This window comes from Panulirus ornatus, chromosome 43 (genome assembly GCF_036320965.1).
Source record: "Panulirus ornatus isolate Po-2019 chromosome 43, ASM3632096v1, whole genome shotgun sequence".
Classification (NCBI taxonomy): Eukaryota; Metazoa; Arthropoda; class Malacostraca; order Decapoda; family Palinuridae; genus Panulirus; species Panulirus ornatus.
Genome location: NC_092266.1, coordinates 27,608,586 through 27,636,533, shown reverse-complemented (window position 1 = coordinate 27,636,533; position 27,948 = coordinate 27,608,586). Strand labels below are relative to the sequence as shown.

At 37.2% G+C, this 27,948-nt stretch overlaps 1 protein-coding gene and 1 long non-coding RNA gene across 18 annotated transcripts in view; one reads left to right on the top strand and one right to left on the bottom strand.

Annotated features, from left to right (window-relative positions):
• The window catches only part of Csp (Cysteine string protein), a 66,920-nt gene extending 42,777 nt beyond the window's left edge, over nt 1-24,143 (bottom strand). For 2 of the 16 annotated variants that reach the window (XM_071687305.1, XM_071687307.1), the window contains exons 1-6: nt 23,197-23,947; nt 15,707-15,845; nt 11,760-11,912; nt 11,415-11,546; nt 9,756-9,773; nt 2,296-2,349 (exon numbers count right to left, since the gene is read on the bottom strand). In XM_071687305.1, the coding sequence (XP_071543406.1) occupies nt 2,296-2,349; nt 9,756-9,773; nt 11,415-11,546; nt 11,760-11,912; nt 15,707-15,845; nt 23,197-23,216 (516 nt within the window). In that variant the 5' untranslated portion in view covers nt 23,217-23,947. Of the gene's footprint in view, nt 1-2,295; nt 2,350-9,755; nt 9,774-11,414; nt 11,547-11,759; nt 11,913-15,706; nt 15,846-17,342; nt 17,518-23,196 lie in introns of those variants that run through there. The other 14 variants (XM_071687312.1, XM_071687314.1, XM_071687310.1 and 11 more) reach the window with 13 other exon arrangements.
• LOC139762434 (uncharacterized) overlaps nt 1-25,559 on the top strand; it is a 117,638-nt gene extending 92,079 nt beyond the window's left edge. The window contains exons 6-8 of one of the 2 annotated variants that reach the window (XR_011715722.1): nt 14,729-14,792; nt 22,360-22,521; nt 24,428-25,559. This is a non-coding gene — a long non-coding RNA (uncharacterized lncRNA). The remainder of the gene's footprint in view (nt 1-14,728; nt 14,793-22,359; nt 22,522-24,427) is intronic. The other variant, XR_011715723.1, reaches the window with a different exon arrangement.
• Nucleotides 25,560-27,948: the final 2,389 nt, after the last annotated feature.

The window sequence follows — 27,948 nt, the reverse complement described above, 5'->3', positions numbered from 1 at the left end:
TGATCATTATTTGTGTGTTAAGGAGAGAAAGCTGTACACTTGTGTTACCACACCTTAATCTTGTAACATTTTTTCACTGTATGTGTATGCACACACATCCCCCCCCACTAGGCCAGGTTCAGATGCATGCATGCATACATGCATGCTTGCGTGTGTGTATGCATGCATACATGCATGCTTGCATGCTTACATGCATAAGTGTGGAGATTTTACTCTCATGTGACAACTAAATTTAGAGTGCAAGGTCACAAAGTATTAAATACATACATTAGCCTGAAAGTCCACATTGCACCTACTGGATACAACTTAAAGATGTGTGTATATGGGCTGAGGGCTTTATACAACTAATCCAATCTAAGTAATTCTGTTTACCTTTGTAGGATTGAACATTTACTGCCTTTATCTTCTCATAAATCAAACAACCACCTTTCCATGCTACTATACACACTTCCACAATCCATTCACTAGCATTTTCACCTCCATTCTTCACTACTGAAACCTTGCAGTACCCTAACAATTAGCTCATATATGCTGAAATCTATCAACCTATTTCTAAAATGGAGTGAATATATTCCTTTAAAGTAGCTTTATTTTTAAGGGTCTACCTTCACTTTCCTTTTTTAAATTTTCATTACAACAGGCACCTCTTCTAAACTCGTAACTGGATTCTATCAACCAATTCCTTGATATCTCTCCTAAGTCTGATCCAACTTACCCAATATACTACTTTCTTTCACAACAAACACAAAATTGGTAAAATATGTTTCCATATATTTTCATATAAAAGTCTTTCTATCCTCAGAGATTTAATTTTCACATTCAACATTTCCTAAGTTAACAAGGTCACACCAGGAACAGATAAAGAAAATCCCCATTTGCCTGCATCCACTCTTTACCTGTCACATATGATGCCCAAAACTAAAAAACCTCCTATCCACAGCCAAACCCCAAAGAACTTGCTGTGCTTTCCTCACCACTTCACATGCCCTAGTGCACCCCACTGGCAGCATATCTTCCCCAGTATACCAAATCACTCATTTCTTTCTAACCTCAAGCAAGCTTCTTACCCCCCTGCATACTATGGCCCCAATTACCCAAATACTCTTTCTCAGTGGCTCCTTTTGATGCATGTATCCTATTAGTTGGTCTCCTTTGGCCCATCCTCTTGATATGTCCAAACCAATTGAGTACACCTTGTTCAGCTTTCTCTCTCTCTTACATCTGTCATTCCGTAAATGATCAACCTTCCTTACAAACACACATACACACTTTCATTCCAAATACATCTACCCACTTTCATTCTTTTGTAATTAAGGCCCAACAATCACACCCATAAAGCATCATAAGGACTACTATACCAGCATACCTATCTTTGTCCTCACAGACAGTGACCTACCTTTGCCCCCAAACACACCATATGGTACACATCGGGTCCAAAAGTTCCATCCATACCCACTCCCATCCCATGTATCTGAATCACTTCACTTCCTCCAAGTTCTCCCCTTTCGGTCTCACACTCAAACTACCCAGTCATGCCCTGTTAAACCTCATCACCTTCTTTCATTTGTATCGACTTTCACCATCTTCCTTTCAAACACTACCTCAAACTCAGACACTAGCCTACATAGTTTTTCACTCAAGGCTGCCACAGAGCTGTGTCAACTGCAAACAGCAACTGACCAACCTTCCAGTTCCCCCATCCCCAGCATACTGTAAATTAACTCTTCCTCCAAGACCCCTCGCAATTACCTCCCTTATCACCCTTTCCTTAACAGATCAAACAGCAATATTGACATCGGATGCCATTAATGTGAACCCACCTTCACTTAGATCCACTCACCTCCTCCATTCTTACAACACACTTGCCTTAATCTTCTAATAAAAACTCCTCACTGAATCTAGTACCTTTCCTCCCTGACCATATATTCATAGCACCTTCAACAATGCATCTCTGCCAACCCTACATGAGAATTATTCAAGTTTACATTCCTTAATATTAATACAAAATCAATTTCACAGAAACCTTTAAAACTAATGTTCAATCAAAATGTGATGAATGCCTTATCATAAAAACTGCTTAAACTGTATAAAACCTAAATCACTAGGCAGAGTTTCATATCTTCCTTACCTTATGTTACAAAATAAATTATAACACTTAAAACTGTAGAGCTAAGTAGTGAAATATGACATAAAGCAATGTTAAGACCCTGAAATGACTACATACATTTCCTAATCTGAAAAGCATGATTCACGAAATGAAAGTATCTTCACATATTTATGTGTATACATACTTACTTTACTGTTGGATGGGCCTGGCTGACTGGTAACTACTCCGTCTCGCTGGTCAGGCTGAACAACAAGAGGAAGGGAAAGCAATTACTAAACTACTCCACGCAAATATTCAAAGCTTCAGTGCTACCCTGCTGTGCTCTCACACGGGCTTACCTCAAAGATATGTATTCAAAGATTGAAGTGAATGTTATTTATCGTCAATGGCATTCCCATAAATCTTCCAATATCACAGTACATTAGATGCATAAGGGAAGAAACTGTACACTGCAAAGTTTGAAAGGATTATCCACGTACATACATAACATTATCATTGAGATTTCACAAGAAACACATAATATTATGTGATGTTTAAAATCTTTTAGTTATGATAAGTTACATAATAAAATTGTATAAAATTGAAAAATCTTATTTGCAATAAAATAACATCATTTCAACACAACTTAAAATGCTTTTATAACCATGAAACTTTGGCCATAGGTATACCTTAAATACTATACAAACAAAACAGTGTTAACTATCACAATACTAAAACACTCCCAGTGAGAGCACAGCAGATAAAACTCTTGGCCTAGGGTCTCTCATTAGGTCAAGACAATGGCTCGCCATGCATTACAGCAGGCAGGGAATTACACACAAGGACTACAAACAAACAAGGCAGTCACCATGCTTCAGTCATGAAAACACTCTGTATAACAGAAAAAATGGGAAAGCCTATGACCCTTATTGTTTGGATGGATGGGTTTTCTTGATACTGTTTGGATGGATGGGTTTTCTTGATAGTTAAAAAATTTATGTGTAACAGGTAATATAACTCGAACAATGTGTGATGTTTATGAAAATAGAGCACTGTACCTAAAGAACATTTCAAAAAATATTGAGTACATAATAACATCTCCCAATATAAGTACACACTGCATGAAAACATTATATTTCCATCAATCTACTCATACTCAAATCAACGGTAAACAAATTCTACATACTTATTACAATGTAAACCAACAGACTTCTATTCCAAAGTGTAAAGATATTACAATCACTGCACTTGATAGCTTCTATCTTCTAGGAGGAGTATCAGATTCAGAAAACAATGACTTACTGAAAAACTGTCTTATAAGTTCAACCTAAAATTAAAGCATTTATTCTTTTCTTTCTTGCATTCTTGCTGACTCTTTCCTGTGTTTGCAAGGTAGTGCCCGAAAAAGAAAAAGAAAGGCCTCATTCTCTCACATCCACAATCTAGCTGTCACCTTTCTGTGGTTTCCCTGAACTGCTTCATGTCCCTTGGTTTAGTCCACTGACAGCATATCACCCCCATTATACCACAAGCTCCAATTCATTCTAGTATGTACATGCATTTCACCCTCCAGCATATTCAAGCCCCAAGCACTCAATATCTTTTTCACTCGAACCACCCATTCCCAATTTGGTTTTTTCTCTTCTCCTTGTCCCGTCTACTTTTGAGACATATATCCTCTCTGTCAACCTCTTGTCATCCTACTGTCTTAATATATCCAAATCATTTCAACACACCCTCTTCAGCTCTCTCCACCATAAGCTTTGTATTACAACACCTCTCTCTTACCCTATCATTACTTACTTAATTAACTCTCTTTACACCACATATTGTCCTCAAACATTTCATTTCCAACACATTTGCCCTCTTCCATACAATCTATCTATAGCTCATGTCACACATTCATACAACATTGTACCCATTTTCACTCTCTTCAACAACTTACTATCTTTCCACACATTTCTCAATGCTGCCAAACCTTTCCATCCTCAACTGCCATGACTCAATTCCACTTCCTTAATTCCATTTCCATATCCACTCTTAGGTACCCATAACACCACAGTCCTCCAAGCTTTCTCCATTCAAAATCATATCCCAACTAACCTGTCCCTCTAACCTGCTAAACCCAATAACCTTACTTTTATTCACACTTACTCTTAACCTCCTCCTTTCACACACTCTCCCAAACTCTGACACCAAATTCTGCACTCTCTCACAAGAATCTACACCAGTGCCATGTCATAACAACAAGTGACTCACTTCCCAGGCCCCCCTCGCCTTTTCAGAATGCATACTCACACCTCTCTTCAAGACCCTTGCATATAACTCCTTTATCACCGCATCAATAAACAAATTAAACATCCATGGTGACATCATCCCCTCCTGCCAAAGACCAATATTCACTTGGAACCACTCATCCTCCTCTTTACCTACTCGTACATATATATAAACTCTTGATAAAAACTACACTGGTTCTAATAACCTTCTTTCAACATGATGTATTTGTAACATATATAAAGCATCTCTATCAACCCTCTCTTACACTTTCTCCAGATCCATAAATGCTACATACAATTCATTTCATTTCTCCAGATTCATAAATGCCACATACAATTCCTTTTGTTTCTCCAAGTATTTCTCAAACACATTCTTCAAAGCACACACCTGATCCACACATCCTCTGTCACTCCTGAAACGACATTGTTCCTCCCCAGTCTTATGCTCTGTGCATGCCACCAACCTTTTAATTATCAATGTCCAATACAACAAACCAGGTAAAAACTTCCATCTCTGTAATTCGAATCTTCACCTCTATCCCCTTTGCCTTCACACAACAGCACTAAACATGCACTCCACCAATTCTCAGGCATCTCATCATGCTCCATACAAACAGCGAAAACCCTAACAAACCAATAACAACACAGGCATCCCTTTTCTAAAGAATTTGAACTACAATACCAATCACATCTCATTTTACACAAGGCTTTCACTACCTCTTCTCTTTTCACCAAACCTTTTGCCATGACTCTCTCACTTCACATACCTAACCAACCCAAACACTCTATGACAGCAATCCTATCATCATACACATTCAACTATCCTTCAAAATGCCCACACCACTTCCTCTTTACCTTAATAGTGCCTGTTACCACTTCACCATTTGCCCTTCATTAATGTTACCATTTAAGCTGTTTTACTCACACTACCAGCCTCCTTCCAAAACATATACCAATTCTCCCTGAAGTTTGCTGATACTCACTCATTCTTATGAATAACCAATTCCTCACATCCATACAGCACAGTCAGGAGTACATACAACATACCAAGAACACCATCTGGATTACCATACCTTCAAACACACTGTCCCATTTAGTGACCTCTCACTCCACACATTCCTCCATGCTCCCAGGACCTTCACCCCTGACTCACCTTATTGCTCTCCTCTGCTTCCATAGTTTCATTCACTGCCATGTCAACACCAAGGTATCTAAAACACCTCACTTACTCCATGTTTTCTCCATTCATACCCCAACTAACCTATCTCTTTATACTGCTAAACCAAATAACCTTGCCTTTATCGACATAAACTCTTAACTTTCTTTCTCATATCCTCTGCAGATTCTCACTTAAATCTGTCACCACCTCCATGTCATAAGCACACTACCTATCTATATCTCTGACACCTGTTCCAATTGGAACTCACTCAAAGTGGTAGTCATAGCAACTGAGTCTCCATAACTAATGAACTCCAGTGCTGCTTCTTAGCCTTTAGTGCCTCACCCTTAATAGGCCAGTGGCAGAGGCAACTCTAGCACAATGCTTGCCGAGGCTCTTACCTTATGTTTCTATTGACTACTTGTATCTAATGCTTCTTCTAACTACTACTAACTAAAACTTCTACCTAATGCTCCTGCCTAAATGTTCCTATCTGCTACTTCTATCTGCTGCTCCAACCATTTTGCCAAAAAACAGGGCAAGCAAATAGTGCTCATCACAGGAAAATCTAGAGTTATGAAGAATTAGCTGTGTGAGTTAAGTGTTGTCGAGTGTTATGTATGACAAGGAGACACTGTATATTTGTGGACAGAATGCCAGTAGGCCACATGTCAGTAAGGCAGAAAGAAAAGACAGCTACCTGGGTCAGAGGAGTGCAACTTGACAACCACTGAAGTGCTGGCTCACAAAGCTTATGCCACTAACCCTCCCAATACCCAGGCAGGTAGCAGTGGTAAAATACCTCCCTGGTCGTCAGCTGCTTACCAACTACTACCTACTTTCATCAGCATACAACTGACTTACTTCCTAGGCACCCTCACCCCCTACAGACTGCATGCCTGCTCTTCTCTCTGAGACTCTTGCATTAATTTCCCTCCACCCCATACATAAAAAGGTTGAACAGCCATGGTGATGTCACACACCCCTTCCACAAACCCAACTTCACCTGGATATCTCTTTCCTTATATCCATTTACACATGCCTTACACTGATAACAGTTAACCTTATGGTGCCAAGAATTCAAATATGGTCCTACTATATGGCAGGCCAGTACACTAACCACAGGACACATGGCAACAAAAGATTTCCCGCTCAGACCAGCCAATGGTCCAAAAGATTACACCACATCTTGTAACCTCATGATAAGGAAAGCCCACCCTAGGTAGCATCAAATCAATATTCCAACACTGTGCTAAAATTTACATATCTTTAACATGTACTGGAGTTCACCAGTTATAAAGACTCTTTTACCATGGCCACTCACTTAAGGGGGTTCCTGAAGGGAACAGACATCAGAGTTATAGATAGCTAGGACATGTTCTGAACATATGAAATACATGATAATGGTTTATCTCTGGGCACCAAGGATATGCATATCCACATGGCAGGCTGGTATACTAACCAATGAACTACAAGGCAACAAAAGCTTTCCATCTCAGACCAAACAATGGCCCTTGAGATTTATCATCTCTAACCTGTCACCAGAGTCCTATCTTAGAATAGTTAAGAAGACAAAAAAGCGTAGTGGCAAATATCAGATTAGCTTTCAAATATATGGATAAGGAAAAATTCGGCAAGCTATTCATATCCTTCATAAGACCAAAAATAAAAATATGCTTCTCTGGTTTGGTCATTACACTTAAGGAAGCACAAACAGCCAATAGTAAGTGTCCAGAGGAGGGCAACAAAGACAGTAGCAGAATTAAGACAGCTTAGTCACAAGGTATGGCTAAAGGCTGTAAGTCAGCAGAGCGAGGGATGACCTGATCACATCCTTTAAGTTTTTAAAACAGATCAACGATGTGGACAGTGAACAGTTCTTCGAGAGATGTAGGGATAAAGCAACAAGAGAACATAACATGAAATTAAATGAGAAATCTGTTAAAAAGGATGCAAAGAAATACTTTTATAGCATAAAAGTGGAGGATGAATGGAAAAGAATGAGTAAGGACATGGTTAATGTAGGCAACATACATATTTAAAAAGTTGTACAATAGCAAAGAACGTTCAAGAGGAGGGACCCTAAGAGTGTAAAACTCCCTCCTTGTGCAGTACAAGTAGGTAACTATAAATAGGTGATTACAGTAGGCTAAAAATCTTCAAAACTTCGACATATAATTAGAGTGAAAGGCATCATCAAATATTTCCAAAATGACTTTTTTCATTATTCTAGGAATAGCTTTGAAACTATAAGGTTAATTACATTTCTAAACCACACAAAAAAAGGAAATTTTGAGAGCTAAAAAAATCAATTCAAGTTATACTTGGCAAACAAAGGACTCAATTGAATAAATGGGAGGTAACATTCCTTGATGAGATTTCTAAGCCCAATTTTCACACAAGAATGTGAGTTCATTATCAAGAAACGTACAGCACATTTCAGGTACATTAGAAGGCTATATAATCACACAAAGAATAAAGCACAGAATACTGTGTGTTATCCAGCACTATAACATGAATGAGATAGTTTCCTGAATCTCAGCCCAACCACCCTCATAACCATTTTATTACTCATTAAATTATATTAGGTACATTCATACACAACGCATCTAATTACAAAAACAAAGATCAATATAAATTTACGTGATGGATACGTGATGCTCAGGCAAGAACAAGGCAACGAAGCATGAAAAAAAAACTTGTGAAAATCACCATTGCTGGCTTTCAAATGACCTTCAAGGCCTACTGCTGAAAAACTGATAGATATCGTCACTTTTCAGATGAATAAGCACACCATTAATCTGTTGTCAATCTGTACACTGAAAGGAGGCCTTTAAGGTCAAACTCTGGTGCACTTAGATCCTTACTGTAATCCTGAGGTACTTTCAATTACTTCATTTTTCTTTTATATCAAATTATCTCCATAATATTCACAGCCAAGCTCATGCACCACATATCATAGAATGTATTTACAAATCTTAAACATAGTCTGGTTAACCATTTGCTAACTGATGGCTCAACTCCTTATTTGCAATTATAAACATACTTTATTACAATGCTCTAATATTTTTCACAACTTCTGACTGACCTTATTCCCCCTTATTTCACTGACAATTTTTACAAACAATAAACTGGAAAAATATGTTCAATAAAAAAGACTTAGCAATGCTAGTGAGTTACACCACTGGAATGACTCACAGACAACTCTTCCTCCTCATGATCAATAACAGGGAAGTGTTATCTCTAAGAATTATTATCTTATGGACCCCTATAGTATTTCCTACCTCCCATTACTTGTACCATAAATTTGTTAAAGCTGTCATCTCTCTATCTCTTCTTCAAAACCAAGAGCTGGTCTTCTATTCTCAAGACGCTCTCATTGGTGTAATCAACTGTTTTTGAGTGTAAGCTTCATAAACAATACAGAATTAATGCCACAGTAACAAAATCAGTTTGCTAATTGAAGTTTCATTCTATTGGACAACCACATAAAAAGATATGCAATAATCATATGTGTAACATGTGTATTCATAAGTTACAAGATATTGCTATCACACAAATGATCTACTGGTGCTGAGGTGCAGGATTTCAATATTCAATGTGCTCTGTGCAGTGACATTTACAGTGCATTTAACCAGCAATGAGTATGTGATGCTCTGTTATGGAGTGATTTAATAGGGGTAGTTACATTTCCCCTTCAAAACTTATATAATCTTACACATAAAAACTGCATATTAATTCAGTTAGACCTGTCTTAACCTTAACAGTTAAAGCAAACAAGTATGCTATTCCCATTTTCTAAAATATAACAAAATCAAAACAGTTTTTAACCTAATGCAGACATGAAAAGTATATAGTTGAAAATATCACACCAGCATATGTTCAGGTAATAATTATTAGTGAGAAAATTAGTAGTCTTGGCAATGAGGACAAAACAGAATAAACATATTGCAGAGGCATTAAAAAAATAATTTAGCCACAAAGTGTTCAGGGGAAGTTTATCTTTGTCAAAATGAGACTTTAATCTTCAGTCAATTAAACTAAGAGAGTAATCAATCTGATGTATAAGCCTATGGTACATAACACTGATCTGCATAACAAACAACAACAGAAGCAGGTAAACAGTATAGGGTTTGGAAGACCTTACAGAGCAACCACTTTTTTTATTAACATTTACCATGCATCAACATTGCTATATCCAAACAGTGCTAGTGACATTAGAAATTCGCCTTACCAAATCCTCTGCACCCGTCTGTGAATATGCAATTTAACTATAAAATCATGAAGTGAATCTCCATAACCTATCTCTAGAACCTAATATGTCATTTTTTAAGTATATTTCAATACCAAAAGTTGAATTCTTAATATATCAATTATTCAGATATGTATTATGATCATTCCATTCATAAATTTGAAAAAATTTGATGGGATATAGTGAAGCTACATTGAAATCAGTGTAGATATATTGCAACAAGATGTAGCTGTAAGATAAAATCTAAATCTTATGTAATGAAAGTACAAAACTTGAACACAATAAAGTAGAATAAATTTGGAAACCAATTAAATCTCGTAAGAATCTAAGATACCAAATCAGTTATTTTGATCAATGCTACAATCAAGAATTATCAAAGACCAAAGTCTATCAACCTCTAAACTGTTTAATGGTTACATAAACATACGTAAAATACAAGTTTACAGCATGTGGCAGCCACCCAAATTATTTCTTTTGTAACAAGAAAATGCCCAATTCTGAACAAAAGCACACTGGAAACCTTTAAACAAAAGGCTTTAAAGGCTTTCCATTTGAACAGCCATAAGTTCCTAGTCATCCCTACTTGCAGTTTATGAGGAGTTTAAGAAACACAAAGAATAATAACCAATGATAATGATTATATACCAAGGTGACAACAAAGTCCGTTAAAACAAATTCTAATATAATAAAGACCATTTCATTTTAGACTGGAAGTATGCGAGATATCTAAAGCAAAGCTGTTAATAAGATGTAAACAGTATACAGGTAGTCTATCTTGGGAAAGGGAATACAAGATGAATGAAGACAATCATGAATGGATAACAGTGGATAGCAGTAAAATAAGGAAGTACAAGTTTACAAAAAAAAAAATAAAGAATTGCCTTGATAAAAAGATATGAGTACAGGAAAACAGAAAAGGAAATACATAAAGGGTAATATGCAAAAAAAAATTAAAAATTTAATCATGCATATGATAAATATGTAGGTTCTGAGGGCTAAAAAACATTTATCAACTGTAAACAGAACCCTATGTGCATCTGAGAGAGAACTGGTTTGGGAAGGAGAGGTGTTAAAACACCATTTTACCCCAAAAACTTGTTTTCACGATGATTCACCCATAAAGCCATCATAAAACATTTAATGCTTCATCACAGACTTGACAACCACTCATCAACCTGTCCAGGCCTATGATGTCACAGTACAGGAGTGTGGTGGTGCCATTTGACCCTCTAGTATGCCAATTAAGTAAAGGAGTAGGGTAAAGTTTCCATTCACACACAAAACATATTAGTATATCTTCAACATATTACAAGATGCTCCTCTTATTTTGCTGCCAGCTATTGTGCCAAAGGGAATGGTGGGTGGGGAGAAGCCCTCTACTTTAATAATATCCCATCTCTATCTCTATCTCCATCCCCAGGGATATATATATATTTAGTTCTGAGAAGACAACATTTGAGACTCAAAATTAAAAAATATTCCACACAATACTCTTCATGAAGTTGTGAAGTCTCACAAGATGTGAAATCTTACCACACTTTAATACGCTAATCATCCTACTCCACATACGTTATGGCTCTTGTTTCTTTTCAACTTAATTATTACCAAACATAACAAGATACAGCTGTTACAAATGCTTACATTAAGATTATGATAATCTCCTGTCTCATCTGGAGGCCGAGGTTTGCATTTTCCACAACAGAAGTCACAGCAGCAACAGAAGCAACAACACAGGTAACAGCCTGTGATTAGCCCACAGAAGAGGAAGAGTGCCTGCAAAATGTAAATTAGCCATGTTATTAACCACAAAAGTAAACAAAAAAATCACCACCAATCAGATATCTTAACTTCAACACCAATAATGACAGGCTATAAGCAGCATCACTCATCTGTAACCTTAACTTAATGAATAACAAATATACAGTTCATAACACTAAATAGTATACATATGTGATATATAAAAAGACAGTGAATGTGACTGCATACCTTACACCATCCTGAGTTCACAAGGAAATATGTGTTGACATTTTCTTCACCAAACTGCTCAGCAATATAAAGCCCAAGTGAACCATAATTATCATAAATGTTCCTCTTGGTAGGATCACTGAGAATTCCATGGGCCCGATTAACTTCTTTAAACTGGAAGACAAAAATAATATAAATATTAAATTCATCTAACTCTGAAAAAGGAATATATATGGACTCAGCCTGAAAAAAGAGAAAGTACAAAAAAAAAGAAAATGTGCATAACTTATTTCACACGTACTGTACAGCTAAAAGGTTATAAATGGGTAAATCAACAATACAGAATTGGCCTTAATGTATAAACTCGATATCAAGAGAAAGTGTGTGTGTGTGACAAATAGAGAGGTTGACTGACTGACTGATTGTCAATTTGTAAGTGCAAAAAAAGAGAATGTGCATAGCATATTTCACACATACTGTACAGCTAAAAGGTTATAAATGGATAAATCACCAATAGAGAATTGGCTTTAATGTTTAAACACCATATCTAGAGAAAGAGAGTGTGTGTGACAAATAGAGAGGTTGAATGACTGACTGATTGTCAATTTGTAAAGCACTAGTACCTGCCCGGAGTAAAGTTGGTACAGTCTTCTACCCCTACAATTCAGGCTCAGTTGACGGTGATGAGATGGGTCATCACCCAATCAAGCTTTTGAAAGCCATAGTCTGCAGCCCCATGTAAACTATACAGCCTCGCTGGTCTGGTGCACTGTGTGAACGCTTATCTAAGACATTCTTAAATTTCTCCACTGTGCACCTCATAGCGTTTCTGATAGCTGTAGACAATGTGCTGAATCACCTTGAACTCCACATGTTCAAGGAATTTTTCTTTTAATGCTTATTGCACTTTTGCATCTTCCACGCCTGTAATCCCAACTGGGAATTATTTTTGAGAAAAGGCAGGGGACTCTGCCTGTAAGGATTATTCAAATGTAACTTTTCCTCTTTTTTTTTTTAAGTAACCGACTTAGCACAAGCAAAATATGCCCCATTCAAAGGCCATCCTGGGTAAAAGATACCAAGTGAGAGGAAAAAATAGAGTATTCAATTAATATTGCACTGGTTTTTGTAGACCTGACTCTGATTAAAATAAGAAAGGTTGTATGAAGGAGGAGGGACAAGAGGAGGAAGAGAATTCTAAAGCTTTGCTGTTCAAGAAAAGAGAAAGGTATCATGACAGCTAATTCTAGAGTGGCCAATCTCCTCACACAAACTGTGGAAAGCAGCAGCTAGCCATGCGCCTCATATACATGCCATGAGGGCAGGGACAAATGCAGAAAGCTCACGACGAGGTCAAAATAATACTGCTATAAATGAGACAGAGCAGCAACATTGTGGCACAAAGAGATGGATGGTTGAAGAGAGGTGATGCCAGAAGAATTAATAAGACCAAAGGCACTTGATTCCACTCTAGTGAACAGAGAGGTGGGAGAAGATCCATCCCTGATGTGTTAGCAGTACTCCATAACAAGGGCATATAAAATCCTGGTAGATATGATATAGCTGATTACAAGTAAAATAATCATGGCACCAGTACAATACCCTCAGCTTTTGGAAAGCAGACTTTGCAATGTTGACTATGACTGCTGATCTCTCCTTTAGTGCCATAGTAAGCATTCTGAGGGGGGATGTTAAAAAAGGTGAGCATGTTCAATTAAAAGTGACAGAAATAAGATTGTGGTCAGATAACCTTAAGGAACAGATATAAATTAACTGTTGTGAGGGAGCTCACACATAAGAGATAGTGTACATTGAGAGAGTGATTACAATAGGTGGAAACTCATGTTGCAAGTTTAATTACGTATTGCAGATCATAAAAAAGAGAAAAAAAGAAATGACCTTAGCTCTGTCAAGATTACATGGGAAGAGACAAACCAATCCTTATGGTGCAAGATGTAATCCCATGTATAGGACTTCTGCTCGTGAATGTGAAGATAGCAATGACCTGTGACAGGAAGTCACACAGTCAAAGAGATGTACACAGTTTGAGGGACTGGAGGGTATATATACAAAAATTGCAAAGTTATACATGGCAGAGAAATTCTGAGTCACTAAAGATCCATGAAGCAACCAATAAGAGTCTTGTACAAGCACACATAAATGCCAACTTTGGAATGGAAATGATAGACATTGAAGTTAGAGATCTGAAACCATAGAGGGGAAGCTGAAAGACTGGTTTCAGAAAGATTAGAGGAAGCAGTGGAGAAATGGTGTTCCAAAAAGGAAAGATTAGATCTATGACAGCAAATCTTGCAGAAATGAAGAGAAAAATCCAGGTCCAGGAGCTATGACCATAAGAATAAAAAAGTATCAGTCTCTTGATGTTGCTTAGGGGAGCCCTAGGGCCCAACAAACTCATCTTGAGAGGTGATCTCATTCTGATTCATCACCAAAGAAAGTGCAACAGTTGGTACACTCATGATTTTTCCATTTGAAAAAAAGGACGGAAAACTGGAGAGGAGTGAAATATATGTACTGTATGTTTGTAAGTGTTGCATGAGAGATAGAGATAGACTGAGTTTATGGACTGAATGACAGCAGCCCAAATGTAAGTTGAGGCAAACAGAGCATAAAACAATAGTGTGCCAGGATGAGGTATGTGACAAGTGGCACAATGCTGGCTCAATGTACCACCATCACTAATATTTCTGATGCCCAAGCGGTTGTACCTCAATGGACAATGAATGCCTCTCACTTACACTGTTATGTGTTACCAACTACACCTCTACCATTTAAACTCCAGAGTGGGCAACCTCATTGATTTCATCTATCCCAATTGTTCAGTTCCTTTACCATGTTAGTACAGCAGTGAAAGATCTTTGCAAATGTTTTAATTCTCCAATTCTGTCGGCCTTATAAGTATTTTCATCCTTGGGGGTATTACTGTCTTCAAGAGTATTTTCACTCATTTTTCCTTTATTCTTTTAAAGGTCAACAAGATCCAGCCTACCATCTTCTTAGAAGACTTTTGCTGCCCCATTTTATTCTCTAAAGGTAAGTGATATGACAATGTCTGTTTACTCTTTGCAACTTTTCATCCCCATTCTTGTTCTCTGTACCTTTTCTATTATCAATATTTCTCCTCTCAATTTCATTAAACAGTTGGTTTTGAGTTGGTTTTGACTATGTTCACTGAAATAATCTCGAGTAGCACTATCAATCCACCTAAATGCACAAATCTGCAAGTCACTCCCTTAATATTCTCTAAATCTATCACAGTACCTGAAAACCCTGTGATCCATAAACTCAATTATCATACAACCCTTTGCAAGAAAACTTCCAAAGTAGAAAATACCTTTAAGGTGCTTTGGATGCTCATTTCTGTATCTGTAATTAAATCTGCATTTACCACTTAAGTAGTACTTATACATCTCATATATCTTTTTAATATGTATGCTAGTTCCTGCATTAGTGAGGTAATGCCAAGAACACATGAAAAAATGGCCTCATACGCTCACATCCATTCTTTACATGTCATATGTAATGCACCATAACCATAGCCCCTATCTACAACCAAGCCACAAAGACCATTTTGTAGTTTCCCCTGCCTGATTCACATGCCACAGTTGCATTCACTGACAACCTGTCACCCCCTGAATACCATACCTTCATTCCATAACATGCATGACTTACACCCTCCTGTGTATTCAGGCCCCTAGAGCTCAAAACCATTTTCACTTCATCCTTCCATCTTCAATTCAGTCTCCCCCTCCTCCTTATGCCCTCCACTTCTGACATATATATATATCCTCTTTGTCAACCTCTCCTCACTCATTCTCTTCATATATCCAAACCATTTCAGCACACCTCCTGCAGCTCTTTCAACATACAAAGTTGCTTATGAAAATCCTATGTCTATTTACTTTCCTTTATGAAAGTTAATATAATATCAATGAGATATACCTCACCTTCTCTGCTGCTTCAGGGTTATCTGGATTTTTGTCTGGATGATATTTGAGTGCCAATTTTCGATATGTCTTCTTGATCTGATCTGTACTGGCATCTTTCTGCAGGCCCAGTATTTCATACAGGGAGTCACCCGTCGTCCTAAAAATTAAGCAAAAATCAAGGAATACTATGACAAAGTACGAAATAAACTTTAAGGGTGTTCTATGGAACATATGTGTTGCCTATATTGCAACATAATTATTAGGAATGAAATAACAATTCCTGAACACAATCTTTGGAAAATATAAAAAACATCATTACAGAATTAAGCTCCATATCCAAAGTTAGTTGTTTCTTTGTTATTGAGCCACATTATGTTCCAAGTTGATTAATATACATACATACATCAATGGACAGATGAATATATAAAAACCATAAGTCAGATTTAAACCCTGGGCTTGGTTGACATAGAGGTTAAAAGATGCAGACACCAGAATTCTAGAGTTATTTCAGACTAGCCTGGGTGTAAAGAAGCTTAGTGACGGCTGCGTAGTAAGCCAGCACTTTAGTGGTTGTCAAGTTGGACTCCTTTGACACAGGTAGCTGTCTTTTCTTTCTGCCTCATTCACACATGGACTGCAGGACTCTGTCCACAAACATACAATCTCTTCGTGTCACATATAACACATGACAACACTTTACTCACACAACTCATTCTTCATAACTCTAAGTGCTAGCCCTATCTTTAGCAAAATGGTAGTAGCAAGATTATTAGGTTTAGCAATGTACACAGACATGCTAGCTCAGGTGTGAAATTGAATGGAGAAAACCTAGAGCAAGTTGAGTGTTTCAGACATACATGAGTAAACATGGCAGCAAATAGAACCACAAAAGCAGAGGTAAGTGAGGGAGAGAAGGTTCTAGGAGCATCATAGAATGTGTGGAAAGAGAGGTCACTATTTGGGAGGGTGAAAATGGATATGTTTGAAGGTATAGTAATCTCAACAATGCTGTATGGATGCAAAGCATGGGCTATAGATGAGAATCTAAGAATGTAGGTGCATGTGAAGGAAATTAAATATATGAGGAGGGATGATCAAGTACGCAAACAGTGGGTAAGACAGAAGCATGATATTAAGAAGAGGATGGTTGAACCTCAAGAGCTGGAGAGGGTGGGCAAAAATAGGTATGGACATATGGATAGAATGAGTGAGCAAAGGTTCACAAAGAGAAACCTAAACAAGCAGGAGGGTGAAAGGCATGCATGGAAGAGGGTGAATTGGAACAATGTGGTATACAAGGGACGACATGCTGTTAATGCACTGAAACTGGGCTTGTGAAGTGGCCAGGGGAAAGCATAGAAAGGTATGTAAGACCTCGTTATCAAAAGGGGATTGTGGTTTCGGTGCATTTCACATCACAGCTAAATGACAAACTACAGTAGAGCATTTATGGAACAAACACTATTTTCCATAAGTGCTTTATTATGGTTAAGTTCAAACTTTACTTTCCTCATTTAAAATCCTCTGAATGTTATGTGGGCTATTTCTCATACCGAATGATTTAGTGCTGTACACATCTATTCAATTAAAAACATGAAATTTATCAACAGAATATGAGCAACACCATACATGTACCTGTACGTGATGTACTTACGATTCTCTTCTTTTTGACATTCCTAAGTTAGAAGAAAAGAATTGCTGTATACATCACTGATTCAATCAAATGGAATTAAAGTATGAACATACAACAGATGAAGTTAAAATAACTGGTTCACTTCTAGTTCATACATAAATACTGCTTATCAAATGGTCAACACAAATGACAGCATGTGGCAATGGTAGAGATAACATATCATGTGTTTAGATAAGGAATATCTTGCTTGTGATATGGACCTCCCCCACCTTACATAAGGACACACATTTCAAAGCCTAGGTATTCACTCCAATTCAGGCAAGTTTTCATGCAATTTCTAGTCAATTTTCACAATACTACAAACTATTTTAGAACTGAATTTTGTCATGAAAGATGGGAGCTCCCATTACAGGAACCACACAGCATTTACCTTAAAATATTACGTATTCTTTCAGAGGCACTGTGCCACCTCTGCTTCAGAATTCCTCCAATAATGCAATGTAATCACTGAACAATGTTTTAAGGCTCTCACAGGATAGTTCAGACAATTAAAACTTTTTCCCCCACTAAAACGTTTTTTCAGGTTCAGAAAAATATGGTACATATGTTAACATTTCCTTACCCTTTAATTATTACATACATTTAAAATGAGGCTCATCCAAAGCAATATAACAATCCCAAACAGAATAGCTCTATATCATATGTAACTGAAGATAATACCCAAGAAAAGGACTATACTTTCTTCTACATTGATGTAGAATGGTACTGAACTGAAGTAGGAGGAGCCTCACTGGCAGTATGGATGCTCTTTCTTTGAGTATATAATGATTTACTTTTTTAAATATATCTAAATACATTAAACATTTTATGTTCATTCTTTCCATCCATGATCTTACAAATCCCTTATATATATCATATACATATTTTCTTAACATACTTTTTTCATACATATTCACCATTTCCCACATTAGCAAGGTAGTGTTACGAAAAGAGGACTGAGCCTTAGAGTGAAAATTCTCACTTGGCGGCCCCATTCTTTGTTCCTTCTTTTGGGAAAGTTAAAGCTGGAGGGGGGGATTTCCAGTCCCCTGCTCCCTCCCCTTTTAGTCACCTTCTATGACATGCAGGGAATAGAGGCAGAATTTTTTCTCCCTTACATATTTCTATACATTAAACTAACTATTCATGTATTCACATATCTACATACATAAAATGTTACTCAAAGGATTAAAAAAATCATTTCCATTTTCATCCAATATCAACAATAAAAAAAGGAAAATTATTTCTCTGACTATAAAGTTGACTATAATGGTTACCATTTAAACCTGGCTTTCCATCCTAATGAAGAAGCAACGTACACTTTCTTTGACAACTTATGGGCAATTGTGACGCATATTTTTTCTAGCAGTGTTGTTAGATTACTAATGACATTTATGTTTAAGAAATGGAATCATACATCTTGCCAGTGTAGTGGCATATTTCAGGCTGTTCTGTAGAGCAGTATTGGCACGTCATAGGCCAAGGATTCATAATTTCCCGGTCCTGCCAAAAGCTATCAAGGAAAAGACTACAAAACTATCAAACAAAAACTCCATAAATGATTTCCTCCATGGAGAAACATATCAGCAGAAGTTAATAGTACTGTTTAATCCTAAAAATTCCATCTCTGTATGGAAAGAAGACTCAACAAAACAGACTGCATGGCACTTAAGCAAAATAAATGCAACATCACACAGGAAACATATCTTAAAGACCTTGGATTAAAGCTCTCACTGAGTAGTTCACTTGTATACAATCGTTTAGTCCTCACATAACTGTTCTCATATAGTATGGAAAACACCATACTGTATACCAGAGTTAGTATTTCCTCAAAATTTCTGTATCAAAATATGTATACCAATGAAGATATAGTGTCTGGCTGTATAATAACATATAACACAATATTGTATGTCAAATGCTAATAGCATGACTGGTTTACATAGTGTGTATGTTGCCTTTAAAATAACAGGACCCTGGTTCATTGTTCTCAAGTAATAGTTCATGAAGCCAAACAGTTAGTTTTTCAGCAGTTATTCTCTTGTATATCCAAGACTTAAATCAACATCACAAAAACTTCTGCCCAGTACTGGTCATACAGTCTGACTATCATGGAATAGAAATTATCTGTTCTTCGGTATGAGATGCATTATTTCAGACACTGTACATTAACAAAGGGGTAATTTACTTGCAGAATTAGTACATACATCACCTGTCACTGCAAAACACAGGGTCAAAGCCCAAGGTCCCCATGAGATGGTCACGCTATTAACCTGTTCAGTGTCTCACAAGATATCTGTAATTATCTTTCTCCATTATACAGGGAGGGAGCTTTACATTCATGAAGCCCCATCTCTTGAAAATTTTCTATTATCATACAACTTCTTAAATTTATGTATTTTGTCAGCATCAACTATGTCTTCAGTCATTCATCCACCACACTAATACTATGAAATTATTTCTTTAAATCCTTTTCAACAAGATTCTTCCTTCATTGCATGATATGTCCTTTGGTTGCTCTATCCCTGCATCTTTCAAAGTGTTCACTGTCTGCATTGTTGATATCTTTTAAAAACTTAAAGGGATGTGATCAGGTCACCAAACACTCCTTCACTTCCAAGGTGAGTAAACCTATAACCTCCAGCCTCTTCCCGTAACTTAGTCCTAATTTTGTTACTATCTTTGTCGCCCTTCTCTGGATCTTCCCTATGAGCTCTTCATCGTTCTTTAGGTGCAATAACCATTTATGAGAGGCATATTCTAATCCTGGCCTTATGCAGGATATGAATAGCTTGTTACATATTTCCTTACCCAGACACTTGAAAACTGTTCTGATATTTACAGCAGACAGTTTCTCTCCCATCTATTTTCCTGATAGGGGACTGGCAACAGACTATGGACAATGTCACCTCCTAAGTCCTTATCACACAAAGAATCCTGAAACCATTTTGTGCTGGTTAACAATCACACTGAGGCCATCTTTCACTTTGTCCTATCCTCATTACTTTATATATATGCTCAAGCTGAATTTCATCAACCACTTTTCTGACCAACTTTGAAGTCTGTTTCAGTTCCCTCGTAAGGTAATACAATCCTTATTTCCTTTCACTTCCCTCATGACCTTCACATCATCTGCAAACACGATCAGGTAGGATTCCATACCTTCAGGCAAATCAGTTACATGGATCAAGATGAATAATCATCCAAGAATCATACCCTGTGGCACTCCACCAGTCACCTCATTTGGAAAAAAAAAATCCTCTAACATGAGTCCTTTGTTTCCTACCACAGAGATAATCTATCAAACATATGCGTTTCCCACTTATCTACACCGGTTGATCCAGCTTCTTAATCGGCCTCCATGCAGTGCAGTGTCATATTCTTTCCGGTACTCAGGATTCAGAGTCTATCCTGCCTTCCTTTTAGTCCTGGACTGAGCTCACTCTTTCAAGGAATTCTAAGAAGTTAGTTACACAACCTTCTTTCCCTAAAACCAAGCCATCTTTCTCTTAGGAAATTAAACGGTCTGTAGTTCAATCTTACTTGTAAGTGGCATAGGCACAGCAGAGAGCAATACAGATGTGGAGCCTCCCACAAGTACCTTCAAACATGCCCATCTACTCTATTTCCTATAAGATAGTGACCTCTTTGCATATATTCCACAATACATCCAAGACCCCTCACCCACCCCATAACTCACTTCAGCTCCCATGATTCCATTCACTGTTGTTGTCCAGTTCCAAGTGTCTTAAACACTTCACCTCCAGCTAGTTTTCTCCATTCCAACACATCCCAACTAACCTGACTCTTTGTAATGCTAAACCTTCCAACCCACACCCCAACTAACCAGTCTCTTTGCACTGCTAAACCTAATAACTTTGCTTTTATTTACATTGACTCTCAACTCTCTACTTGCAAAATCTCCCAAACTCAAACTTTTGCAGTTTCTCATTTAAATCTGTCACCAGCAAACAGTAAGATGCACAATTCCTAGCCATGCCTTACCTGAAAAACTGTAAACATTAGCTCTTTCCTCCAAACCCTCTCATTCACCTCCCTCACTACCCCATCCATAAACACAAACAGCCAATGTGACATCACATAAATATAAAAATATATCAACATTAAATTTTCCTGCTTCTGGGGTCACATGGCCAATCGCTACACAGTCTGTTTATTGAAAACCAGTGCCATTTGCACTGTACTCAATCACAAGTGTGATCAGTATATTTCAACCAGAAGACTCGAGATTAAGATAAGTCTTGACAGCTAGAGGTTACATGATGTTTTCATAAGGTTTGGTGGTATTCTACAAGTGTACTACCTATTAATTTGACCTTTAAACAGCGATATTCCATCCCTGGCTCATCCCCTTCCACAAATTCAGCATACAATATATATATTCATAGGTTTCTCTACATGTGATTTTATCTTATGTACACCTCACATAATATGATTTTTTCTTCAAAGTGTGATTTCACAAATGTATTTTCAAACATTTTTAACATATTTTACATTCTTAAATGTTTTTGTTTACATCTCATTCATAAAAAATACTTCATTTACATGGATATATGAAGTAAATTTTCTTTTCACCAAATACACCAACACTATCACAGATTTCGATTTTTTTTTTATTCAAAACCTAACTAGAACTGTGAGTGTGTTCAATTGGCATCACACCCAGATGATGTATTCACACTCTCTCTGAAGTTCTGTGGTTGACAAATGCGTGCTTTTTTCAGTTAAGGCCAAAATCTTTTGGTGACATCCATGGGTAATGGGTAGAAACATCAACTGAGATTCTAAACATGAGTGGGAAAATCTAAATTGTCATAAAAACAGAAGTAGGCCTATAAGGATCATCATAAGGAGCTGAGAACAGTTTAAGGATTGCTTAACCCCATACATTCCCTAATATACTACTATCACCTTATTTAAGTGTTGTCTGAAATGTAAAGTTCAAGATTTTGTTTCTCAACTGTCACTGTTCTCTTCACAGGAAACTAGCATTGCACAACGAAATCACCCATGCTCCAGAGCTAGAAGCAATGCAGGGATAAAATAAAGTTATACTACATAAGCCTAACCTCCAGTCATTTGAAGATAGTGGAATGAAGTATGACAAACCGTTGTAATGCCTTAGACTCCCACCATCCTTTATGTAAGCAAAGATTAACAAATTATTATCAAATGATTCAGAACTCAATATTTTGATAGAACACCATCCTGGAAGCATTATTAGTCCACCAAATGTTGAATTAGAACTTCAGATGTAAAATATCTTTCTAGCCACCAGTAAAATATACTGGATGGCAACCTACAAACATTTTAAAGCCATATTCTAACTTAAATTGCACTGGAATTGGCAAACAGTTGTAAGATCATGTTCCTTATGCTTCCAAAGCTGTTTTTGAGAATTCCAACTGCAGTCAAGCATGTACCATAATCTATAGCTGTGTATGTAATTCCAAGGAAAACATTACCATAGGGTAGTGTCACCAATACGTTTTCATATAATTAAAATCATACGACCCTAGATCTTTCGACGTGACACTCCCACTTTTCTGACTTTTCCTTCATACTGCGCTTACTGAAATAAAAAAGGAAACAATGCTTGTCAAACCCTCATCATCTATAACTTAACTGTCATCATTAACTTATTGAGGGAAAATTCAAGACAAATATTAGACTTGTCGTACGCATCCAAATCGATAATGCTTAAGGATAGTGTAGCCAAGGCGCCTTAAACGTCCCTGTAAATTCACTCCCATATCAGGGAGCATTTACGCTCAACCATGTCCCGAAAAACCGTAGAACCACAGCACTAAAAACTTACGAAAGCTTCCTCCTGTCCATATTGTCCTACAGAGTGAACACGGTCAAGTCATAACACAAGACGTCTGCTGTCGGTGGCGGTTCGATAGTGCGGTAAAACAAACGCCTGGCGCGTGGCGGATGTAAATATCGCATCGCACACTTACATTTCCCTGCTCCACTTTCTGCTCCATACATAACACCATTTTCCAAAAAGGGGAGGGAATTGATATTTTTTAACTATGGTGAATGGAGGATGTTGTTTCAGAGAAGAGACGCGATCTAAAATATATATATCAAATTCCGATGCATGCCCTTCCCAAATGAGTGAAGTCACTACATCGGGGATCGGGTATGATGGTAGATGTCAGCTGTAATCACGAAGATAAATGATACAAAATAAGAGAAGTCATCCACATTTCCGTAAACCAGATACAAAGCCATGTTAAGAGAAGTACATTGCGCCTCAAACGAGAAAAATGAAATTCAGTTAAAAAACGTTATGGTACATAGCAAACATATACGTATGGTGAAGGCCTCAGTTGCAATCGGTCAGAATATCCTTTGTCAGAATGTGTAAAATAAGTTTTTTCCTTATATATTTCGTTGCTTTTTTAACCTTAGAGTTGTGGGCTCCTGTTGCTGAAGTATGCGTCTGAAAACTGCAATGCAATAATCCTTAGCCATGTTACACTTCCCTACAACAGGAATCTGTCATCATTAAAGGCAGCCACTCACGAGCTCCTTAGCTTTGTCACCAGGGAACCTTTTTCATAAGGAGCAAATCAATGACCATCTCTGCATGCAATGCAGGGATCGGCTGGCAGCATCGACGCTCTCTTGCTCCCAGAAATGATTAACGACAACTCCTTGTGTCAAGAACAAAAAGTTCAAACAAAATTTGGGCCGACAATTTTTCGCTGACAGTATCGAGAATTTTTCACTTGCGCCCATGTTAGAGTCAGAGAAATCCGAAGTGGAACATTGATCATCTGAAAAGATCGATGCTGTAATCAACTTGTACATAATTTCCTGTCCATCAAAGTGGAGCTGAATTTTGTCACCTTTCAATTGTAACAGGTGCATCATGTTTACAGAATAATCAAGACAATGATCGGAAGTTCATGATGACTGGGACTTATGATTGGCATGATTAGCATGCAAAAACACTATCAAAACATTTCCAGTTGGATTAGATGGTGTAAAAACTTTCAATGCTAATCGTGTACTAAAGGAAAATTCTTTTTCTTCAGAATATGAAATGATTGCTTGGCAGTCACACCAAACCATGGGCGTGTCTTAGAGGAGGCATGGGGACCGACCGCCCACCTGTAGCTAGATGGTATACAGTAAAATTACTCAGTAATGATAATTTGCATCTTTTTGCAATTATTCTAACCCTTTGAATCCAACAAAAGGAAAGATAAATGTATATGACTGTGTGCATTGCATATCTAATTGTTTCCGTGATTTATATTAATGACCAACGAAAAACCTTGTTAATTTCACCACTTTCCTAAAACAATAATTTATGATAATGATATTTTCCTTGTCTACTAGGGATCCTCCTTAGTGATATGGACCCTATGTTCTAAACGTATTATAGTAAGGGTCGGCCCTGGCAGTAAATCACATTAGACAACTTCAGGATGTGACGACATGGCACTCCCTAGTTATTAGTTCCAGCGATGGAGAGCTTTCCTGCTATGACTGTACAGCCGTACCTTATCCCACCGAGAAATTTACTCGTGGAAGAATGAAAGGATACTGCCCCTTCATGACCAACCAAAGAACATCAGATTCGAAAGTCCCTTGTGCTACAACAGCTGTTATTGTAGTTCCTTTACGAACTCAACTGCGCTGAGGGCGGCAACATTCTCGTTCGCGAACGTCAGTATCCAGTGGCAATGTAACTCGTACCCGGTAATTAGAATGAGCGCAATCTATTTTGAATTAGTGCAATCTATGGACACATGCTGGCATCTCAACAGCAAGACTGACAGCTTTAAGTCTCACTGGCACTCACTTTTGGTGCAAAACTTAACCAGTTCTTATGCTGGGCCACAGCTGAACTTCGCTATGTCATCAGACGGTATCCTCAGGTTAGTTGTCAGTGTTCCTGGTACTCACTAGTAGGCACTCTTCTTATGAGTAATTCAAACTGCTTATGAGTAATTCAAACTGTTCGCTACAGGGCAGATCACCGTCTAAACCAGTCTGGTGGCAGCCAACACTGCTCATGGTAGTTTCTGGCCATTCAGCTAAATGATACACTCCGCACTAACACTCGCATAAATAATATAACCAAAAATTATATGAACTTACAATCATTTCAAACTCAGATTAGGTCACGGATTTACAACAGACGTTTCCCAACTAAATATCCATTGGACCACGTTCATAAATGACTTAGACGTCTTAGGTAAACAATGTACAGAATTACAAACGTCTGTAAACTTACAACTCACACACCATATATATATATATATATATATATATATATATATATATATATATATATATATATATATATATATATATATGAACTGTACATACCTAAAACTAAAGACGGTCATTTTGATAAAGAAACCCTTCTACGCTCTTTCCAGCTTAAATCATCACAAGCAATATATTGTACGGGTTTCTTCTATGAAGAGAATGTGTGGCCTCGCCAATATATATATATATATATATATATATATATATATATATATATATATATATATATATATATATATATATATATATATAATCTGCGGACCTGTCATCCCATATTTTATTAAGGACGTTTTCTATATACTTTTCGTACTTTCTACCATCAGATTATTTTAAGCCTGATTTATATTTTCTTTTCAGTATGATTTATATCGCATATTTGTTTATAGTTAATACGAAGTAAACTATCAAGACATGTGTGATTATGAATAGAATATCAACCACTGAAGAACCTACAATGATAAAGTACTAACAGTCAGTTATATCAATTTTTTTCTTATGCCACATTAATAATATAGCCCAATTACTAGAATAAGAGAGAGAGAGAGAGAGAGAGAGAGAGAGAGAGAGAGAGAGAGAGAGAGAGAGAGAGAGAGAGAGAGAGAGAGAGAACACTTGATTTCTAATCATTTTTCGAAACTATGAGAACGACTCTTGTTCTATGATCAGCTACATTATGAAGATCATTCCAAATTCCTTTTTTTGACAGCGTCACGTCCCTCAATACAAGATTTCACTTGGCAATACCAGAGTATTTTCATAGAGTCGACAAGTTAAGCAGGATGGAAGGAGTCCCACATACGCCTCTACCGCCTACGTATTGGGTAAAGGGGCGTACATTTATTACGTAACGCTCGAAGGTTGGAGGGGGTGTCATAGGATATGTTACATTTTGTTACCTTGAGGGAGGTGACTATATATGAGACTATTATGTCACATTATGGCAGATTAACAACGGTTTCAACGAGAAATGAATTTCTTTGCTGTGCTGATACATTTTCATCAAACACACGGTATGTACACAGCCAAGCGAACTAGGTGTACTTTACGCGTGTTAAAATACACCCGATACTTTAAGGTAAAGTACAGTAATGAATGTTGATGTGTAGACCATTTCTGACGATATGTACTTGGCTGAGTGATGCGACAGGGCAGAGTATGATCCACACTTAATATAGCATCCTCTTGTGGACAGCTAAGGTCATGTATGACAATGACTTCTCATATTTGCTAGCTGGTCATTGGCACAATACATTCTTCCCAGTGGCTATAGTTGTGAACGGAGAAGTCACTTATTACTGTCTAGTGTCAACCATCAAAAGCATCAACACACTGTGGCAATGGCGCTCTGGGAAGAAGCTAACTTATTGAATGGAGTAACATTTTCTGTCCATATTTGACAACGTAGAGTTGGCTTTACACCTCTCGTCATCCCATGTCCTTCCCCACGATTTATTTCTTTGACTTTTCAGCATTGTAGCCGGGTCACTTTGTTCAGGAGCAATATTGTTATCATGGATAACAGTCATTGCCTAAATGCCTTGCCATGGATGGAGTCAATGACATCTCGCCCGCATAAATAAAGTTCTATAGTTTACTTTTTATGTACATCATCCTATTTCTACATAAAGATGAAAATGCAACATTGCGTCGAATCCACAGGTATGATAATTCTTTTGTCTCAACAGTATAAAATACAATCAAGATTCATTTACATAACACTTGGTGTATATTTAGCTCGGGGTGATGGTGGTGGGGAGGGAGAGAAACAAATTCGCTAATCAAATTAATAATGAAATACTCAGAACAAGAGACTATGTGAAAACACATCGTATCGCAAAGTACTTATCATTATTGAAGTTGATTTTATATGAAATTAGTTCACTGACATTATTCAAATTCCCATAGAAATGCATATAACTTGTAGAGAAGTTTATTATGAGTCTAATTGTTTAATTGAAAAGAGATCTGTGATATTCAATAGCACAAAACAGCTGATAGCTATAATTAAGTGGGTTTGTTGGGTGAAACAGTAATATGCTTTAGGAGACTAAGAAAAAATTTCATCATACACTTATGTCAAACAGACACGAACGTTAATTTGTCACTAGCGTAAATAACTGAAACTGTTGACATACATACACATCTTATTGACGCTTTGAAGGTACTGAAAAGATAAGAATAATTGCACGGCTTATGATTATCAGTATTAAATACTATCAACTACTGTACAGCTTAAGGGTCGAACGCATTCTTGTACTACCGCAACGCCACCCTC